Genomic DNA, 21,989 nt, shown 5'->3' with positions numbered 1-21,989 from the left:
CTTCCAACACTGATCTTTTTTTCTGAACCTACTTTGATATCAGTGGCCTTAAGTATAATTTCCTACCTTAGAAAAGTAATTGTTTATATTATTAAGAGACTCATTTAGTGCTTTTTGAGTTCAGATGTCACCATGGGAAATATAATGCATAGAGAAACTTGTGAAGTTTTTGAAATTTTAAGATGACAGATCCTTTCTGAATACCTGCCTAAACCACTTTGATGTAAATGAGAAACTTTCTGGGTTTTTACTGTTTTTGATAAAGTATGTTGCATCCTAAGGTACATCAAAGAAATTATTCAAAAAATATGAGTATGAAAGGATGTACTTTGCAGTATGAATAAACTGTTCAAAAGAAAGTTATAACAATTATTCTACAAAGTTAAAAGCCAAATATATTTTAATCCTGATTTGAAAATTATTTGTTTGGGGGTTTTTCCTTATTAGGAATTCAGTGATCTACATGTGGAAGCTCTTGCCGTGTTGGGAAACTGTCTCGAAGGTGTGCGTACTCTGCAACTGATTCAGCAGACAGGAGGCCTTAAAAAGCTACTTTCATTTGTAGGAGTCTCTACTGTTCCCGATATTCAGAAGAATGCAGCAAAGGCAATTACCAAAGCAGCTTATGACTGTATGTGACTTTTTAAAAATCCACAGACGTGAATTTGTTTATGAAGTAAATTTCATGCAGAATGAAGCTGTCTTACCTGGTTGAGGGTAGTACTTCTGCTGAGAAAAACACTGGCAAGAATGAATGACAGTGATCAGTCTTGCTAATCAGAGCAGCAACTGAAAGCTAGGAGAGAGATAGATAAATATATACATGAAAAGTTAAGATTTTCCCTCAATTTATTCTTAAATGTAATATATTCTTGCAAAATGCTGTCCTCAAAAAGGAAAATGGAGCTCTGAAAAGATGATCTTTATCTTTTGTTTAGTGATTCCAGGTAACTGCCATCTTAAGCCACCTTTGCTGGCACTATTTTTCATCACTGTCAGTTAAGACTTTATTGCAAGCTTACTTCCTTTGGCATACAACTGCTTGCCTAAACATCAGGCAATTTAAAATACAAATTCCTTTAACAGGGACATGAAAAAAAGTCTTTTAAATGGCTTGCAAAGTAATATTCCCAGTGGAGTTAAACAGTTTGTCACCTTTTTATAATTCTTCATCCTATAGTTCTTTTTTATACATTTTTCTTTAATTCACCAATGAACTCTGAATTAGGCAGAATATGCTCATCATTTTTGCCCGCAAGGATGCTTTTAAAATAAATCTACATTTGAAATTCCTTCCATTTATTGGCTTCTGAGTTGCAACATACACCTAGTAGTGCTATGCAACAAAATGCAATGTAAGAAGTTACATACTTCTGTCTATAGAACATCTTGATTGTGTCAAGGGATTTTGATGACAGTAACTATGACAGTGGAGCTTAAATGTTTCATTCATATTTCTGTCATCTCATGGTTGAATCATTACTAATTTATGTGTATTTTACAAATATCTAATTTCATACATGGCTAAAATAATCTCTCCTTTCTACAGTATTTAATTCCTCCTTTCTTCTCTCCCCATCCTCTCTTTCCAATTCTTTTCTCACCTTCCTTATTTTGACATCCTGAATATTTGTAATTATTTGGATTGCAAGTGGTACATGAAAAGAGTGGAATCTACCTTTCCTAGAATTCTGTGAGTTTCTGTATGCTTTTATCATTATCTATGGGAAGCTTTACATGTCACTGAAAATTATTTTCATGAATATTTAGGTATCAAAGATATGAAGGGACCTTCTTATGCCAGTATTTTCTTTGTGTATTTTCCTGTATTGTTATTTTATTATGCTACTTAGGACTGTCAGTATCATTTTTATAGTCCTGTGACAGGTATGTAAGTAGTATGCTAGGCAGATTTATATTTGCTCCTACTACTTTCTACTGCATCTTACTCCTTTTTCATATTTATTTTCAAATAAGCATAGCCACTTTTTCCTCTTTCACACCTTTTTCAGTTTTGTGGCCTAATATTTTAGCAGCTGTTAGCAGAAGCATGTCTGAACACAACATTTTTAAAGCACAGTGGCAAGAACTACACATAATATATTACAGTACTGCCTGTGATCTTATATCATGGGATGTTACCGTCAGTGAAGATGCATCTTCTTGTCATACTTCTTTACAAATGGAGTCAATGTGGTTTCATTATACAGGTTTGCTCTCTTCTTCTGTCTGTGACAGTTGGTGTGGATGGAGCAGGCTAGGATAATAGATCAAAAGAAGATTTAAAATATTTACTTCCAAGCTGTAGAATTTTGGTGACAACCAGTTAGACAAAGGGCAACATGTTGTACTGGTGCAGTGGAAAACAATAAACTTGCTGCTCAACATGGCCCCTGGAAGTATTGAATTTATTTCAGATGCATAGAGCTACTGGTCTAAAGTCAGCCTTCCAGTGGAAAGAAAAATGGCATTGGGGCCATTACAAGAAATAGTCCAAGTGCAAAAAGAAAACAGAAATGTTTGCAGTTCTTGTTTGTTTGGATTCTGCTGGTAAATATACTAAACAGCCTATTCAAGCTGCAACACTAATGTATACTATACTAATATGTGCCTTGATGAAATCCAGTATAATACAACACAGCTCTAAGTTCTTTATGACTTTTTCATTACATTTGTAATGGCTGTACAGTAGCCTACATTCTTTGGGTTTGATAATTGTGGTTGCAATTTACCAATATTTCCCACATACTTGAGAAAAAAAATAATGCTTTTCAATGAAATGAAAAACTTGCTTCTGCTATGATAGAACGTGTATCTATCTGGGGTTTTTTATCCTGGCAGCTGAGTATACAGCAGTGTCTGGTTTTGAAATTAATATTGTTGACAGATGGAATTTAGGTTTTTCTGGGTTGGTTTTTTTTGTTGTTTTTTTTTTTTCCTGATAGATGTGAACATAGCAAACAGTTTTGGTTCATGTCCCTTTCAGCCCTTTGGAAAGGGACTCCTGTAACTTTTTGTTGTTGTTATAAGACAGATGTATCCATTAGGAGCTATTCTCAATAACAGAATAAATTACATGGTACAAACACTATATTCAATTTTAAATAGCATCTTTAGGATGCTGCTCTGTTAAATAAATTAAAATTAACAATATTTCTGTACATAATCATTATTACTTTGCCCCTAAAAATTTGTTTTATTCTGTAACATAATTTTGAATTTAATGTATTCATTTATCAATGGTTTTATTTTGTATGCTGAGATTTACAATGGTGAATTTTGCTGCGATTCCCTCCTTGCCCAGTAAATAATGCAGTCATTTCAGAATGCAAAATGTAGTTTAATGCTATAAATAATTGAATATCTGTGAATGGATTATATCTGCACTGTTGATTAAGGAGAGCTTGGCTTTCCCCTGACAATGCCAGACACACCAGCAACAACAAAATGCAATGGAGTTTCTATGGAGAAAGTGATGATCATGTTCAGTCAAGTTTGGCCTCACTCTGCCAAACTTCTGGTTTGAGGCTCTCCCCGTTCTTTACATGTATGTAAATGCAAATCCTTTCAAAAGGGAGCATACTAAATATGCTCTGTAGCCTGATTAACGTATGTATTTTCACAACACAGGTTATTATTTGTCTGGGTTATCTCAACTCAAGATCAGTGAGAGATCATGATACTATTTAACATTAACTTCTTTCATCTGAAATTGGTATAAATAATTCCATAAGGTTATGACAGTGAGCTGAATCGGTCAGTAGAACTCTGATCATGATTTTGGGGTAAGAAGGGGAAATAGGCAAATATATTGAAAAACAAAGGTTGGCTCATGTTGTGGTGAATGCATGAAAAACTGGACAGAAGTGTTAGTACTCCAGACTCTTTTAGATGGGTGTGCCTGAGTATTTTACTTCGTGTTAAAACAATGTATTTTAATTACTTAGGGGTCAAGAAATTCATCACTGTAAATATGGTGTTGGCACTGACATGAGAAGTGCTTAAATACAAAGGATGCTTTCCAATTGTAGATTCTTTTCTATAATAAACAACTTGTACAAACAGAGAGAAGATCAGCAGAAAATATCAATCCATTAAGTAGAATTGACACCTGGATCTTAAAATCTTAATAATTTTCGTCTGTCTGTCTAGCTAGCGAAATATAGGTGCATACTCTTTACTGTAAATTCAAATCCAAAATATGGTTTTCCACATTATTGAAAAATTCTTTATTCTGTTTAAAATATTTTAAATCACTGTTTTCACTAATTCAATTGAACTATTCATATTATTATTTCATATAAGCATAAATAATCTTTAAAATTAAATGCTTACTCACCATCATAACTGCCTTTAAAAGCAAGAATAATTTTTAAAGAAAATCTGTATAGTAGTAAGTAAATTGTAGAACCAAATTACTGAGGCATGAAGAACCTCCAGAGATGATTATTAGGGATTATGGACTCCTTTGGCAAGCAACAGGCCAGCGGCATGCTTGATAACTTGTCAAAACGGTCTGTAATCCCAATTAAGGCCTTCTCTTGAGAGCTGGCTGATACGCATCAAGGTTGTAGCCAAGGTTCTGCTGACACTTTAAATCCTCTCTGTTTTATTTGTCGCATCTTTTGCTTTGTGATTTCTATGGTATATCTCTGATGATTCTAAAAATATTTAAAATTAAGCTGGAGAGAAGAAAACTGCTAGCCACCTCATGTATGTGCCTTGAGTCATTTCTGCTGTGACTTCTCTTTGTTTACTTTCATTCACTACAGATTTAGTTTTATTTGAAAGGCTACTTACAATATTTTCATTTCCTTTTTAAACTTTTTATTTGTAAGACAGCAGTCCAAGTAAGGGAGTGATCCCTCAAAGCATTAGAAACCACTGGTAAAATTTCCAAATGTGTTGAATTCCTACTGACTTCTCAGTTCCCAAATTTCTTTGGTAGATTTTAAAATTTTACCATGTATATATAACTTCAAGCATGTAATGAATCTTCTTTAAATTATGCGTATGGTTAAATGTTTATTCCTCCTAACTGTAGATCTTCTATGCTGTCCAGTGCCTTTCTGGCTGCGAAAGTTTCACTCAGGCTCTTTCTAACAAGTGCCTGCACTTCTGATCTGATCCATTTTGGGATAAGTGAGTTTATTAGTATAATCATCAGATGTCTGTGGATATTTTGTAGATGCTCTATGTTGTTACTTGTGTAGAGGAAGGGAAAATCTATGTCCTTCATTAGCTGCTGCTAATCATTGCAGAGTAAGTCAGCAGTGAACCCTGTGTCACCAGGCTAAAATACAAAATTGAAAATCTCTGCGAAGTGTGCACTAATGAAGAACTGGAAACTGTAAAATTAATTTTTTAACACCCCTTGCCCTTTTTGGACTATTGTATTATGTTAACTGATACTCCACCAAGTTCAACTGTACATTTACTAGTATGTTCTTCAGTTTTATGCATTTGGACTTCATTAGCATAAACCGAAGTTAAGCATGATCCGTTGAATTGGAAAAGCTGTTTTCATCAAGCCTATATGCATTCTGCGGTTTTAAGTCTTACAGAGAACAAATATTACATTCTATTGGGCTATGTATGTTTAAAGATACATTTAATAGTCATCTTTTGAGCTTGATTCGGAGAACACTGAAGTCTAATGAGTTTTGGATCAGGTCCTTTGTGCACATTTCTTAATTGCTGGTGGCTCTGTTACCAAAGTATTTCCATTTCCATGGTATCAAGAGCAAGTGTTACATTGGAAACAACTATATGAAATCAAATTTGTGTCCTTTCACTGATTTGAAAAATGAATGCAGATTAATGCTATTGTTGTTTTTCATTTCAAGCTGAAAACAGAAAAATCTTAAATGAGGAAGAGGTTGAGAAGTGTCTCATAAAGCTTTTGGAAACTGATAATGATGGAGTTAAAGTTGCTGCTTCCCAAGCAATTTCTGCCATGTGTCAGAATTTAGCTAGCAAACGTGCATTTGGATTCCAGGGTAAGTAAGGTGGGAAGGGATGAACTGAGAATGTGTGCTTTTCCTTTTATAAGGAGCGTATTATAATTTTGCAGACTGCCATGGTTTATTTAAAAGTTCACGTATACAATTATTTATTTCAAAGGGATTTCCCAGCTAGTACAGTTGCTAAGCAGTGACAACGAAGAGGTAAAAGAAGCTGCAGTGACAGCATTAGCTAATTTGACAACAGACAGTCCTAGTAATGCAAGGTGAGTCTGCAATAATTAAATTATTATTTAAAGTACTAATCTGAACACAACTGATAATTTTTGATTTTTAAAGAATGCTTCATTTTGTCTTTATCCTACAAGACAGGTTGAATTTGAATTTAAGCACTTTTTGGTGCTTATGAGTCATCTGGAATAGTTGGTTCTCATCAGTGTTACAAGAGTTACGCTATCTCTGCTAACATTTCCTTTATCAAGGAAAGGTATGAAGCAGATGTAATGAAAGCCAAGATATAAATCATGTTTTGAAGAGAACATATGAGGGAAGTATGCCTCGTAATCTAAGACATTTGATGTGGGCTATTTTTTGAAAATTCAAAATCAGTAAGATATCCTTTAAAATTTCGTGGTTCATGTAACTTTCTTGACTGATTTAAAACCAGTCTTTGAGGGAGATAGCACTCAGATATTGAAAATTTTGGCAGTATCTTTCTCTTTCTTTTTTATTATTACCCAAGTAATAGAGAATGCTCATCATGTGTTCTCTGAAAGAAAAAAAGTGTAACTTCAGTATCCAAAATAACTAACAAAGGATGGTTAGCTAACTGTAAGTTCCAAAATAATTGTATGAACTAAATTCTACTGTCAGTTGCAGAGTTCTGTTATCCCAGCTCTATTAAAAGTTCTGTTCAGGGAAAAGAAACAGAGCAGTCTGACGTATATGAGCAATCACATGTAACTAACAAACCATAAAATAAAATTCCTTAAAAGTTTCCTGGAATATACTTAAGGAAGTTGTAATCCATTCACAGGCATTCTTTGAAGTGAAAAAGTAAAATAACTCACCAAATAAATTATTTGTTTCAATTTATTGATTCAGCTCTAATAGTCACGAGTATTCACTTCATGTTACCAGATGGAGCCACAATTTGACACAAGAGAAAAATACTCTGTTCTCAGATTCACATAGTAGATTTTTCTTTTTTCTGTCTGGTATTCTGCTCTCCTCATGTGCATGACTCTTCATTTGGTGTCAGTGGGAGTCATACACACATAAAAAGAGCGCAGTGCTGGAGTCCAGGGGTCAAAATTTCAGCTCTGCTACAGCTGTTTTTCGTAGCACAGCCCTTTGAGGTTTCACATTGTGAAAAGGGAATCTCTGGAGAGTTTTGAGTTGGTATAGCAGCTTATGCCAACTCATTCAGTTTCTTTTGCCAAGGAGATAGTCAGGACATTGTTTAGCTCAACTGCTGGAACAATTCTCTGAGACCTCAGGCAGGGAAATAGCTGTCTCTGTTCCTCTGCATTATAATGGGGTCCGTATTTGTTTCTTGCTGGGCAGAGTCAGGAAATTGTAAAGGTGGCTTACATACACTTCTCTCCCTTTGCAGTCCAGCTCCAAATACAATATGGAAGCACCAGATAATCTAATCACAGATCTTCTGTGAAAATCAGGAAGCAATAGTTTACATTAAATATGTATATTGGATTAATGCCATGTGACTATATAATTACTTCAAAGCTCCATTTCTAAATCAAAACCTTTAATAAGTTATAGAAGGGTCCAAGTGTGACCAGGATCTATAAATGAATATATAGAGCTGAACCCTCAGCTAATACAAATTGGTATAGTTCCAGCTCACTGACTGAGTGTCTGGCCCATATTTATTTTACATTCACATAAGAGGAAAAAAATAGTTTGGAGAAAATGCATTCCAGATTGAGTTACCATAATCATATTTCATTCTGGAATATTTTGTGTGTGTCTTGTAAACCACTGAAAATAAGTATATATATATAATGAAGATGCTGATATACTTTTATAATAATGTGACTTTGCTGTGTAATTATGTTGACAATATTCTGGTCCCAAATGAGACTAATGAGACTAGTGCCCTTTTATTGGTTATATATTAGATTCTTGTTATAAACCCTCCAAGAATATTAAATCATAATGCTAGTAGTAGCAGGTAGACCTTCTGTGGCAAGAACAAAATGGCTACAGTAAAGGGGAAGACTATTTACTCTAAATGTTTTCACTTTTTACTGGACAGCCAAAGATTCAATCTTGTTGAACTCATATACATGTGTTCTGCCATATTTCATTTCAGGAGCATTTTTGCATGTTTTATATTGATGGAAGGATACATACCTTGCCCCGTTCATTTTGTACAGTATAGAATGTAAACAAAGTACAAGACCCTACTATTTTTGCTAGAGATTTGTTGTTCTTCTTAAGAATATTTGGTCAATATTTGTTGTCTGTTTTTCATATAATATGGAAAAAAATACAAGTTAAAACAAATTGTGTAATTAAGGCTCCCATAATAGCTAGCTCATGAGGATAAAGTCTTCCATTGATTAGTAACACAAGAACACCATAGGCAATGGGCAATACTACCCCCCACTAATGTGTATTAACCTTGACCTTTAGGTGCTTCCCCACAGCAATGAAAGGCTAGTTCTATACCCCTACCCAATCAATCCTTTGTTTCTCAACTGAGACAGCTAATAAAGGTGTCAAATATGGTGGAGGTTTCGTAATTGGAACACCTGTTCACGATGAACGGGACAGAGACCAGCTTGTCATTTCACACAAGTCCCCAAGCAACAATGATTTGGCAAAAATAAATAAATTAATGAATTACTCTGGCCCCTGTAGTATATTAACCAAAAATCTAGAGCAGAAGAGAACGAGTCCCCTACAAACAGTTTCAGATTTACTGGAAAACATGGATTTTCAATACGATCTCTACCAGAACACATAAAAATTACTATAAATAACTTCTAAAATATTTCAGCATTTAAGTTTTTGCTGCAGAGCTGATGTTGTGTCATGCTTCAGTACCACATAGAAAAAGTGCAGTAGTAAAATACCTCATTAGTTTACAGATTGACACACCCAGATGATGCTTTTATCAGAGTTTTGTTATAAAGTAATGACAGAATTTTAATACTGCTGCATAATGATGATAAATTCTTCATAAACTTGTTAATAATTAGGCTTGCTAAAATTGCAAAATATAAATATAAATATAAATCCCATGTACTTATTCTAACATATGATAAAGAAATTATTTTGTTATGTTACTATGTGTGTAGCTCCGAGGCCATCCTTGCTATATGTGTCAGAATTTGTTTCTGTGGTCTGCTTCTGGGAAGAAGAGAATTATGTTCAGCTGGATATTTGCATTCACTTCACATTTTTTAATCCAGAACACTAACTTGCTTTATTGAAAACTATATACAGTTATTTGGACAGCTGAATGCCATTTTAAAGAATCTATGAAATCTGTCTATTCTTGATGTGTTCAAGAATCGGGAAATGTAGGTACAGTCACTTCAATAATGTACATTATGCACAAAATGAAAAATGACGCACAAAGAAAGAAACAGCAGTGCCATCTATTGGAGAGAACGAGAAACCTCTGTGCTCTACAACCGCTGCAGAACAAACGTTTTACTACAGCCTCTGCCTGGTTTTTCCCAGTTAAACTGTAATAAATTATTTTCGCTTTTCATGTATTTAGGATAAGCTAATCGTGTTAAATGTAAAGATACATTAGTTAGAAGTAACACATAGAAATAAGATCTCAAGTGTACCGGTTAGTCAGACATTAATTTGCCCAGCTCTTTTCTTCAGTATTGTCGTAGCACAAATGCCATTTCTAATAGCTGTGTTCATAAATCTGGCAATGTCTGAATTCTGGGCACCTAATGGAGTTACTGCTAAAGAAAAACATATGCTCTGAAATTTAGAGCTTTGTACTGGACATGAAAACTAATTAACAACCTCAATAATATTTGTCTTAAATTGTTTATTTTAAGTGCAAAATTTATAGCATTCTGTTAGAGTTTGGTCTGGGGGAAGAAGGAAAGGGATGTTTTTTGTTGAGCTGTACTAAAGGCTGCAGGAAATTGTGGTACATGACAGACTTATGATCTGGCAGAATATTTCTCCTGGGGTTTATAATTAGTGTCGTGTTACATATTTCTAAGTATTGTATCTGGTGTCAGGATAGTAAAGCATCATCCTAAAAATTGCAGGGTCAGCAAGCTTGATGTTATTTAATTTTCTGATTCTTTATTCTTTACAGGAATCAGTCGACCTATTTACATTAGCAAAATTATGTCCATATAGGCAGTTACAGGCATTATCACAGTATCTGAATGTGTGCTTTCTCAAATGTATTCAGATTTCCAAGATTTGGGAGTAGTCTGGGAATAAGAGGATAGGTTGAGAACTCACTGCTCATGGGCAGTGCCAATTGACGAGGAAGTGAGTTGTTCCCTTCACTTCGGTGGGTGTTGCATCTATTCCAAATGAAATTTATATACAGATCTAATGATCCAAAATACATCCTTAGTCTATTCCATGTGGATAATGCTCACCTGTAGTGGGAATCTCTCACCCTCTTAAATGGACATTTTCAGTATCCGCAACAGATTTTTATTGGTTTTAAGACAGGTCTGACTGTCAAGGAATAAATTTAAAGAATGTCTAGTTTTCTTACATTTCAAATTTTGTTATTATCATTAGGAAGTAATGTTTATTACCATTAGGTAGTAATATCACTAGGTAGTAATCTTCCCTGTTAGAAAATGGGAAACTTAATCATCATTTTTCTCTTTCAAGACTGTAGATGGAACCTATTTCACATAAATGGATCAATTTTGAAGCACTGGTATTATATAAGATAACACATTTGCATGAATATATGTGTTGATTTATGAGACCAGGAACAAAAATTTCTAGTACATGAGAGCTACATTTAAGAACAGAAGTAGGTAATAATCCATTGTATAGGTTTTGTCTTTTTTATGGTTTAATAGTTCTTCTCTGAAACGTAAGTTTGGGTTTCTGAAGGAGGGAATCAACAATAGAATGCCGCTATCTGTATTGTGTAAAGGTAATATGTTTTAATACTGACCCCTAGTGACAGGATTCTATTTTTGAGCTACTGTGCTGCCAGGTAAAGGGATTTTGTTGGATTTTGTGGTTTGTGTTGTTATTTTTTACATTAGCACCCATTCTGCTGAGCCCTATGCAAATACAAACAGTTAACTCATGCTATTAATAGATTCCTGTTTTGGCTTTCTCTTACTGTATATCTATAACATGATGGGTGCTTTCTAAAGAAAAAAGGCAACACAGTTATTACCCAAGAGCTTGCAAGCTTTTCCTTATCATGTTACATATTGGCTGCCATTGAAAACTGCAGATGTTTATGGTAAATTTCTCCCTTGGCAGAAAAGCTGAATCAAGGCCTAATGCTGGGAAGTCATTCAGAAATGGGTTCCCACTGTGACTTTAACATCACATCAGATGACTGATATGGACCCATGGACAGTACCCTAAACCATACCCTGCTGGCAGATGCAAAATGTTTCACTCAGCCAGATGTTGGTTTTCTCTCTTAGATTTGTGAAGGTGTGACTCTATGGAAAAAGTCCCTGTGGAGGCTCAGACACTGTAGCTGCATTTTGTTCCCAGTTCAGCTCTTCTTTCACAAAAAAAGTTAGTTATGTGTTTTCCTGTTTGTTGTTTGTTTGCTTTGTTTTTAAACTCAGTTGCCTGTCAGGGGCTGTATTGAAGTCAGAGACCAATATAGAGTATTCATCTCTATCCAAGACAAATCTCATGGCACAGCGTCCTAAAGTGCATGAGAACCTAAGTATATCTAAAATAGTTTCAGACAGAAAACAGAACATTTCTAAATTGGGATAACAGTAACTATGTAGAAGTTCTACCCCTTATAGATACAGCAAAATCTTTTGGGCTGTTTGTACTCTCCTACCTTCAAAGCCTTGCAGTATGATCATTATTTATCTTAGCTGTGGAAGGCTGGAATTTCACTCAGAACACGTGTATTGTCAACTGTAACTTCCTGATAAACTTCTGTGGGATCAGATGAAACTTTTATTCCTGGATGGAGACTCCTAAGCCTGGAAGAGAAAACTGTTTTATATAGTGGCACAAGTACAATGATTTCTCTTGAGTGTATCCCTACAGTGACATTCCATGATATGCACTGAGATAAATTATACTTTTTATGAATTAGAAGTGGCAAGGATTATTTTACATTTGAGAAAATTTCAGACAATTGTATTGGTGCTTTTACATGCACATTTTCTACGTAGCATATTTCTAAATTAAATGCAAATTATTTAAGTGTATGTTTTAACTTACTTTAGTATAGTGTGAAGTTCTTTATTTTAAGTGTATGTAAGGGAATTGGAGGTTTATGGCTGAACATGCAAACTTAATTCTGTCCTGCTGTGAATTTAACCTGTGCACTGACTGTAGCATGTTGTCTGTTTGGACTGTCATACACACAAGGGGGTAAAAATAAGCTTTCACAAGTAATTTTAAACCTTTTGACTTGCAACCTCAGTAATTTTATTTTAACGTAGCAGTGTATGTGTACTTTCTTAGAGATTTAATTTTAAGAGAGAAAACTAAAAGCATAAGTTTCTCCACTCTGAATCATCATAACAGCTTGAAACTTTAGCAAGGTAAAACAGATTGCTGCCATTTGAGGTAAGTTCACAGTTGTCCAGAAAAGACTTACCCAGAAGTGAAAGGCAGGTTCAAGTTTCACAGCCCGAGTACTGTTTTTAGAGAGACTTACTTGGCAAGTTTTTTTGTTTGCCTTCAGTTGGTGTTTCCAAAGATGAAGAAGAACCACTGTCTCCTCAGTCCCTCTGTTCAGATGAGTTGTTGTGAGGACCCTGCTTTCTTTTCTTTTAATCCTTCCCTTACACCTCCATGAAGGCTGCTGTGGCAGCTCCTGCATGTTCCCTGTTATTTTGCTTTTGTAACAATGTGAATTCCAGACGCTCAGCATTTGTGCTGTTATTGATTTTTGCATGCACTACTTCTTGTATCAGAAAAAAGAGAGGGTGATAGTGTCTTTTTCATGAGCTTATCCTGGCTGAAGCTACATGGAATCTTTAAGGGGCAAAAGGGTTTCTATTTTTCCAGCCTTTCTCATAATAGTGGAAGTGTCAGAAATTCTTAATAAAGGTTGCAAATAGTATTATAATTGAAAGGCTCAGATATCATTAATAGATAGCTCATTACTAATGCCCCTGTAATATTTTAAATTAGGTATACTACAGTTTTATAACTGAGATCTGTGTAACTTTGCCAGATGAGTTCAATGACAGACATTAGAAGATCTCTGTGTATTGCTAAATGAGACTCAGGTATTACAGTCTCTGCTAACCCAGACAGTTTAAAGTTTTATTGCTTCCAGACCATGATGTTTATTGAGTTTTGGGTTTGTTGATGTTTTAACAAGATACTTGTCATTAAAAAATAGGAATAGAGGGTTCAGTTCCTGAAATGAAAAATGAATATGGTTTGTTGGTGTCATCAATATTTTTATTGTAGCACAAAGGGGCCCAGATTGTAGATCAGAGTCTTTTATGTTAGGTACCCTTACTCAGAATAAACATACTGGTATTGATTTCCCTTGTATAGTGAAGAAAACAGAAGTAATATTTGTCTTTAAATAAAATACAAGTGACTAGATATAACAGTCAATTGCTTTTGAAAATAATTAAATTGCAAAGCAGAATTTTTTGTGAATGCAGAAGACATTTATTGGATGTGATTATTCTGATGACATAACAAGGCAAATGAAGAATAATAATACATTTAAGTGATAAAGGGGAAGATATTTCTTCAGGTTTTTCAAGCTTCTGGTTATGATATTCTTTCTCGGTCAGGAATTACGTTATAGAGCTGGATCAAAAATGCCTTGTGTGAAAAAGTCATGTGATTTAACACAGATAGAGTTGATTTTAAAAAATGTGTGTGTAATTAGATGCATAATTCTTATGCATAATTTACATGCAATTATGTATGAAAATGAGATATGCACAGGCATAAATGGCTAGCTAAGCACCTCACACACAATCACAGTAATTCTGCACAGAAATTAAACATGCAGTTGCAAATACATTTGGAAAATGAAGTCCATAAGGACTCCAATGGCCTTTGTGAGGAGAAAGAATTTGAATTTTTTTCTGAGGAGAAATTGTGTTAAATCCTCAGTCAGAAGGGGGAAGTAAACAGCACAGAAGTGAATAAGAATATAATTGAATATAAACCAGTTTATGTTCAGTTGTGGTAGAAGAAGCAAAACCAAGCTTGCTTTACCATTTTTATGAAATGTCAATCTCACTAGTGTAAATTAAGCACAATCCACAGAGTAAACAGTGATGTGAAGCTGTGACACTGCTCTTCCCCTCTCTCTCTCCTCCATGGGAGGTTGCTTAGGTTAGGAGTCTGGGGAGCCGTCTCAGTGGTTTCTGTCAGCTCTTTGAACACTGCTAGTTGCTTTCTCCATGAGGCTAGACCTTCTCTTCAGGAGGAAAAGCTGGCTAGACCACTCCCTGTACACTAAGTAAATAATCTGTTATCTTTCTTTCCGTGGCTAAGAGGCAAGAGGACCAGAGCCATTACGCTTGATGTGATGCCAACAAAGTGGTGGTTCTTGCCCCAGAGAGCTTACGGTCCTAGAAATAAAATTTAAAAAACCCCACAGAGTTTTGGTCCAATTTTTACTAATGATTGTTTTCACAGCATTCTACCAATGTCTTAGCTTTCCTATTGCACCCCAGACAACTAAAGCAACAAAATATTCCATTCCGTGAAATTCATATGCATCTCCAAAGTAACTGTTTAAAAAAAGTTTGTGTTGTGAAACTTTAGGTAATGATTTTATTGTCAACTTTTAATTTATTTTTGCAGCAAAAACAGTAGAGAAAACATTTGTTTTTCTCAAACTCTCTGCATTTTCTTTGAATCCTGAGTGATCTTTTAGAGAATTTGCAAGAAAATATCTTAATAACTTGTTACAATGCATATTTAAAATTAATAATTTAAATTACATTCATTGTCTGACCTTTTAATGCTTGCCTTTCCAATGACTCTTGAGAAAAATATTTTAGCTATCCTTGAATACAGTAATTTGAATTCAATTGTAATCAGGATTTTACTGTTTCACTACAGGGCATAGTTAAGGTCATTCAGGTACCTGAACCATGTATAACCTAGTTAAGGTGAATGCCTAACCATGTTGTGTTAGGCACGCTAATGATTGTAACAATGTTCTTCTAAATTATAACATTTGAATTATTTTAACTTTAATTTGAGCTCTGTAATTTGTCCACCTATTTTGTCTGTTTTTTCTTGTTAGTTTGTTTGTTTTTAATTCAGATAGCTTCCACTCTTCTTTCCCTTTCCCTAATCTTTTCACTCCATGATTACGGAATTTGATGTATTTTGAATCTTTACACAACATGGAAGAAAAAAGCTGTGGACTTAGATAATTTACTCCTTTTCCACATCAAAAAGTGTATACTTTTTTCAGCTAAACCAAGGCTCCTGTCTTCCCTGAGGATGTAGTCCTGTGGTGGGAGCACTAATTAGTGCACCACCTCAGTAGGATGTGTCTGAAGCAGAGTTTGTTCGGGTGGCAGGGAGAGAGGCCAGTGGTGATCTACCTTAGGCAAAGACAGTGCTGGTAAAAGCTTCTTCCTCTGACTTCCATTTCCCTGTAATTAAAAAACTATGATAGTGCATATCTGCCCACTATGGAGGGGAATGAGGACCTGCGTACTTAAATATTAATGTTGTAGTATTTCAGCACCTTAAATACTCAAGCATATTGTTCTTTCAGCTCCCTTCTGAGGTCAGGCACTGCTGTCTCTTCAGCACCTGGGGCTCAGTGACCCATGAGGATGGTGCCATTTCTGTGTTCTCCAGAAGCCTGTGGGGTAGGAGTGAGTTGAACTATGGATTCCCCATTCTTCCTTCTTCCCTCATAACCTCTTCTGTACGTACCCCTGTTACCAAGACATAGCATTCCCCTCAGGTGTTCACACCCTCTTAAAATCTTACTCTCAAACGTGCTGGTTACCTTTAACTCTCATTACCTGCTGTTGTCACTTCTAACATGAATTCTTTTTGCCTTGTGATCCATTGTGCTACTTGATTAAACTATACTTGTGAAACTGTGATTCAAAATGGATCTGCGCAGAAGTAGAATGCAGAATTTAAATAAATATGTATGATCATCTAAATCAGTGGTTCTCAACCTTTTTGAAGTTGAGTGGCACTTGAGAAAATTGGCTGTGCTCTGTACCTCGCTGAGGTCAGCTCTGAACATACGAGGAGCTGTCACCTTGCTGTTTTCTTAAGTACTTGTGTACTTGCTGGCTTTATGGAAATTATAGTAAATCTGCTTATAATGTGATTGGCTACATCATTCAGTTCCATATATCATCCTGGAATCAGTCTGTTAGGGATTGTATGTTTATTAGGATTTTCTGTGGGAGAATACATGTGTTATTGGATGTAATATAGGAGGAGTAAGTCCTATACTTAGTGCAGAAGTATTGGATATACTAGACCTGTGAGATACAGTCATGCGTTTCATGAGTAGTGGATCTGTCCCATAAATCCTGGAATTTCTATGTATCCATTGTACAAGAAAAACTGATTTGGGCTTTTTTTTTTTTCCTGGATAAGGTATCTGTGTATACACTGCGCAATACTGTAAATCTGGTAGTTTTTGCACATGCCTTACTGTGCCTGGCTGTGTGCATGTATGGTGAGGCTCTCCCACACTTTACCAGCAGGTTCATCATGTCACTGTTACACGTGCTATGAATGTGATGTTCTCTGTTAAACCTGTGTTACATGTGGTGTATAGCTCCTTATATGTGCAATCAACATGTCCATGATTTCTTCATATACAACAGCCTAGCTAGAGCTACAGTACTCCTGAAGCTGGAAATCTTGATAACATTTTCATAGGGAAAATAAGACAATATTAACCAGAGAACCTAGAAATACAGTGGTCTCACCTAAATTAAACAAACAAACAAAAAACCTGACAAAAGAAACCCCAAACAAAATGTTTTCAGCTCTTCCTTATGTGGTCAAGGAGGGAAGGGACAGGAGGACACCCAGATAAGGGGAAATCCAGCTAATTGAAGACAGTCTGAGGAGTGCAGTGCAGGACATCTGAAAACATGGGGTTCATTTCTGAACAGAGACTGAAGTGCTTGCATTAAAGTTACTAGTGCTTCAGGAAGATTAATCAGCCAACACCAAACTAGCCCTATACCTCTGTGCTGCACCCAAGCTGATAATCCTACTCACCTTCAGTCCCTGGATTGCTGCCTTTTCCCTGGTTTTCCAAACTGGGAACTAGCGCCTGCCTATCAGCCTTCTTTACACCCATGCTCCAGCACTGCCTGTGAGCTGCCATCGCCCTGTAGCTGAGGCAGAGATCAGACTAACAAACCCTGTTAGCCCCTGCTGATTCAGTCCAGGTGTGTCAGGAGTATCTGCATCCCCCTCTCTGGAAACCTGGTTTAGAGATACTTGCACCAAGATGAGTTCACAGTGAGATCTACATTATGGGCCCATATAATGGGATTATACGGCACAGGTTGGCATGTATTCTGCTTTCAATCCTGTTTGCATAAGAGCATGACTATCAGCATTCCTGAGGTTTTTTTGGTTTTATCAATACCTTGAAAGTCTTTGATAGCATAATTGTTTCTTGTATATGTAATACTTCTAAGTTTGTATTTATTTTGTAACTGTGAAAGTTACCAAAATGTTAGATTGTGGTAAGATGCTGGTACAGTAAAAGTAAGATTTTCACATCCAGATTTCTCTTTATTAATGTGTTGACAGAAATTTAGCAAAACTTATCAAAATTGTACACTCTTCTGTTGCAGAAGTGCTTAGATATACTTGTATAGAGGTAGGAGAGTTTCTTATGTTTTTGATATAGCCAAAATGTACTAAAAGAGGGTATAAAAAGCAGTTGCAAGGAAAATTCAAATTGCCATCTGCGCATTTCCATTGCTAACAATATTGTCAGCTTTTGTTTAACAAAACAGATGAGCCTGATGTAAAATTACTAAGAGCAGATAGCAAATTGGACATATGCCTCACATCATTTGATCAAATTTTATATACAAACTCAGAAGGAAGACAATTCAGTTTTTATAGTGTGCACGTTTATAATGACATTGGAAAAAATACCACTGAAATGAACATAAGATGGTATAGACAAAGAAATAAGTTCCAGTTGTTTAGGGGAAAGCAAAGTTTTGACAAGGTGGTCAACAAAAATCTTAAGTTATGGAATATCTTATGGCATTTGAAGAATGTAAAATACATTTGTATTGTTAGTCTTTTTTGCCTATGGCAAAGAAACCAAAGAATACATAATGAGCTGGTAACCCAGAAACGTATGGCTTTTTAGATTTGTTAGAGCATGGTAGTTACCCCTCAGCCAGGCCAGGTTTTCTCTTCAGGGTCTGCATCAGTTGTAGTCAAGAGTTGACTATCGTTATAAACCATGTCACCAGCTGCTTTCAAGTATATTCTTTACTCCAGATATTTAATATGAAGTTGGCTCCTTTTTTTTTTTTTTTCTTTTAAAAGACACTGTCCTGGTGAGTGCTGGAAGCAGAATAGCAGTGTTAAGATGAAGAGTTCACAGGCCAGATCCTTCTGCTGTGAGTGAGATGTAGGCCCACGTGATCTATTAGTTTTGCAGCACATCAGATTTAAGTCATTTGCAAATGTGTCCTGTAATAGTGCAGCTGCCTGCACCTGCTGCTGTTTCTTGCCTGAAGTTATTTCCTTAGTAGTACTCCTTCAACTGTTTATTTTTTTCTTGGCTGTTCTGTAACATAAATCTATGAAATGATCCTTAAAAAAATCCCGACAGTCTTCCCCAATTTTGTTTGCAAACAGGTTGTTTTGCAGGTCTAGTTTAGAACTTGGCCACACCAGTGTTTGTCCTAGCACTGCTGAGAGGCAGTACCCTTCAGCCAGAGCTGCAATGTCATATGGGAGCAGAGGGAATGTTTAAATTGGATCTGCTGATGATAGACTAGTTGATGTGGAACCACAGTCATAGCCAGCCCTGAACTCTGTGCTGATGCATCTATTGTACTCCTGCTGTCTAAATCAGCTTGTTGTATAAGGCCAGTGCAACAATTTCTGCATTGCACTGAACTGCACCATGTACACCTACCTACTCTGTCAGAATGGCAGAAACTTGGTGTTCTATGTTTATGCCACCTAGATACCTGATCAGACATTTATGGAGACAACACAAAAACCAGCAACATGATATTCCATACACTATAATGATTATGGGGAGAGATAATAAGAGTCTACAGAGGCATTTGCCTGGAACTAAAGTTAAGGAAACTCTGCATCTTTGAAAAGATGCAAGATTTAATTCACTTGTTCAAAACCTCAGAAAGAATCTAGAAGTTTGTGACTTGGTTTGTCTGCTTAGGTTGTGCGTCTTGAACTTCACACTGTGGGTCATACATAACTGACATAGATAGATAGACAGATAAAATCTTGAAATGTAATACTAATTTAGTTGGCAAATAACAGCACACTAAGATGAAAAAATAATCCTAAATTTAAAAGGGTCTTTTTTTCTTCTTCATTTTCCTAGTGCTGTTGCTGAGGCTGAAGGAATTGAGCCATTAGTAAATACCTTGAACACTCAGAGGGATGGAGCCATTGCTAATGCTGCTACAGTCCTAACAAATCTGGCCGTGCAAGACACATTCCGCCTGAAGATCCAGAGCCACGGTGTTATGAGTGCGCTCGCAGAACTGTTGCGCTCAACCAACAGCCAAGTGCAAAGCAAAGCAGCATTCGCTGTGGCTGAGTTTGGTTGTGATGCTGCTGCAAGAACTGAGGTAAAACTTGCTCTTTGAGGTTGTGGTTATTTATAACATTTCTTGATCCTGAGGTTGGTGTTATACTTAGCTAGAATCTTTGTATTTTGTGTCTGTCCTAAAAGTCCGGGGCTTTCTAGATAGTAACTAATTTTTCACTTTCATCATAGACTTGTTCAGCTGAATACAGCTCAGTTAGTAATGAAAACTTGGAAAATGTTTCTTTTAATTTATATTTTTACTGACGTATTTGCTTGCACCAAATTAATGTTTTACAGCTTTCCAGTGGCTTCAATAAGCTTTAACCAGGGCTATATCTTAACCCCATGTTTATGAGCATTAAACATTAAGTTTTCTTTCAGCTGCAACTGCCATCTGAACTTTGAAGATGAGAAGTTCTGTCCTCTTTACTCTCCCTCAGTGTTGTCTGTTGCCCACTTTCAAGGCCTGAATGGCAACGACTTACCTTGATTAATAAGATACTGGATGTGCATGGAGTAAATGTAATTCAGACAAAACTCAAAATATTATTAATCCCTTGATCCCTAGTTTTTGCTATTTATCAATGGTCATAATATTTTCTTTTCATAAATAAAGATGATGTTATGTGCATTCATAGATCATAAGCTCGGTTTTTCTCATGGGTCAGGGCTGTTAATTAGGACATGAATAAGGAGCATAGATAATTAATCTGCCTCTTTCAGTGTCCTTAAAATGTCTTTCTCTTCAGAAATCCAAATGAGCAATATTTCCTCCAGCATGTATAGGAAAGATACGGTAGCACACAAGAGAATAGGATGTTAATAAGATTGTCATACATATAATACAATACAAATTCAAATATATTGTCATGTAAATTAGTTGCTAGGAGGCAACAGAGCACAGAAAAATCTGTGTAACTCTGTGGCAGTCCTGGGCTGCATAGTCTCTTCAGTTTCCACACCACAATCTAATAACTGAAAAGCAAGGCAGAGCCAGAAGGGATGTGTGTGCACCTTGTACCACTCAGAAGCTTGCTTCAGCTCCAGCCTATGCAGAGTTCACAGAAGTACAAAATCCCTATAAATGGCCTTTCTACCAGCCCAGCATAGCTTGTCTATAAAGTGTGAATGTTTCAGAAGGTGATTTTCATAGGCTGTTCTTGCTGGGATAGATGAAATATGTAAGTGGCAGTATCTTCATTTTTTTTATAGTTAAGAAATGCAGGTGGACTGGGACCACTGGTTGAATTGCTGCATTCTAAGAATGAAGAAGTCAGAAGAAATGCCTGTTGGGCTGTGACGGTCTGTGCAAGTGATGAACTAACTGCTGTTGAACTATGCAGGCTAGGGTGAGTAGCAATAGTATCAAGGGGCAGAGGGAAGATTTTGGTGTGAGAAGTCAATCTTTACGTATTTATAGCAGGATAACAAAGTTAAGCTATACTTTTTGGAAAGTAGAAACTACTTTTGCACCACAGATGTTACAGATGAAATGGTACTGATTTTAAGTAACAGAAGTTTTAAGGGAAAAAATCTAAGCCTGAAAAGAGAACTGCCAAATTACAAAAACGTTTATTGTTTCTGTGACTGAATTAGGCTTTATATTGAAGATGTGCTTATGTCAGTCAAAGTTAGTGACTACAGTGCCCCATGTTTATGAAACTGAAATTAATGTTTCAGGCTAAGTTCAATATACAGTAAATCGTACTTATTACTCACAGACTAATTTTGATTTACAAGCTCTGGTTAACTGTAGGTGTGCTGAGGTATCACATAAAAGAGAGTCTATATTATTCCTTCATAGAAGCTCCAAGTTCCATATATTAATATCTGAATTACAAAAGTTTTTTCAGGTTATAAGAATTATGACCCAGGGCTCCTTATACAGGGTCACTCTTTTAATTATTATTCAATTAAAATATATGTAATTGCCCTGCTCCCTCTGCTGGACACTTCGATTACTTCACAGATACTTAAAATCCATCTACGAGGGGATTCTGCAGAGTGAGAATCTCAGAAATTTAGGTCAGGAGGGGACCTCAAAGGTGGTGTTATCTGTCTGCCCACTGTAAGAG

General features: G+C 35.9%; 1 protein-coding gene across 1 annotated transcript in view; it reads left to right on the top strand.

Moving 5' to 3' along the window:
• ARMC3 (armadillo repeat containing 3) overlaps positions 1-21,989 on the top strand; it is a 48,245-nt gene that overhangs the window by 11,340 nt on the left and 14,916 nt on the right. The window contains exons 7-11 of the mRNA XM_010175494.1: positions 448-631; positions 5,847-5,999; positions 6,124-6,229; positions 19,705-19,954; positions 21,127-21,263. Coding sequence (XP_010173796.1) covers positions 448-631; positions 5,847-5,999; positions 6,124-6,229; positions 19,705-19,954; positions 21,127-21,263 — 830 coding nt within the window. The remainder of the gene's footprint in view (positions 1-447; positions 632-5,846; positions 6,000-6,123; positions 6,230-19,704; positions 19,955-21,126; positions 21,264-21,989) is intronic.

This window comes from Antrostomus carolinensis, unplaced genomic scaffold, assembly GCF_000700745.2.
Source record: "Antrostomus carolinensis isolate BGI_N321 unplaced genomic scaffold, ASM70074v2 scaffold28919, whole genome shotgun sequence".
In the NCBI taxonomy this organism is placed as follows: domain Eukaryota; kingdom Metazoa; phylum Chordata; class Aves; order Caprimulgiformes; family Caprimulgidae; genus Antrostomus; species Antrostomus carolinensis.
The sequence above is the reverse complement of the archived record's forward strand: the minus strand, read 5'-3'. Positions and strand labels throughout refer to the sequence as shown.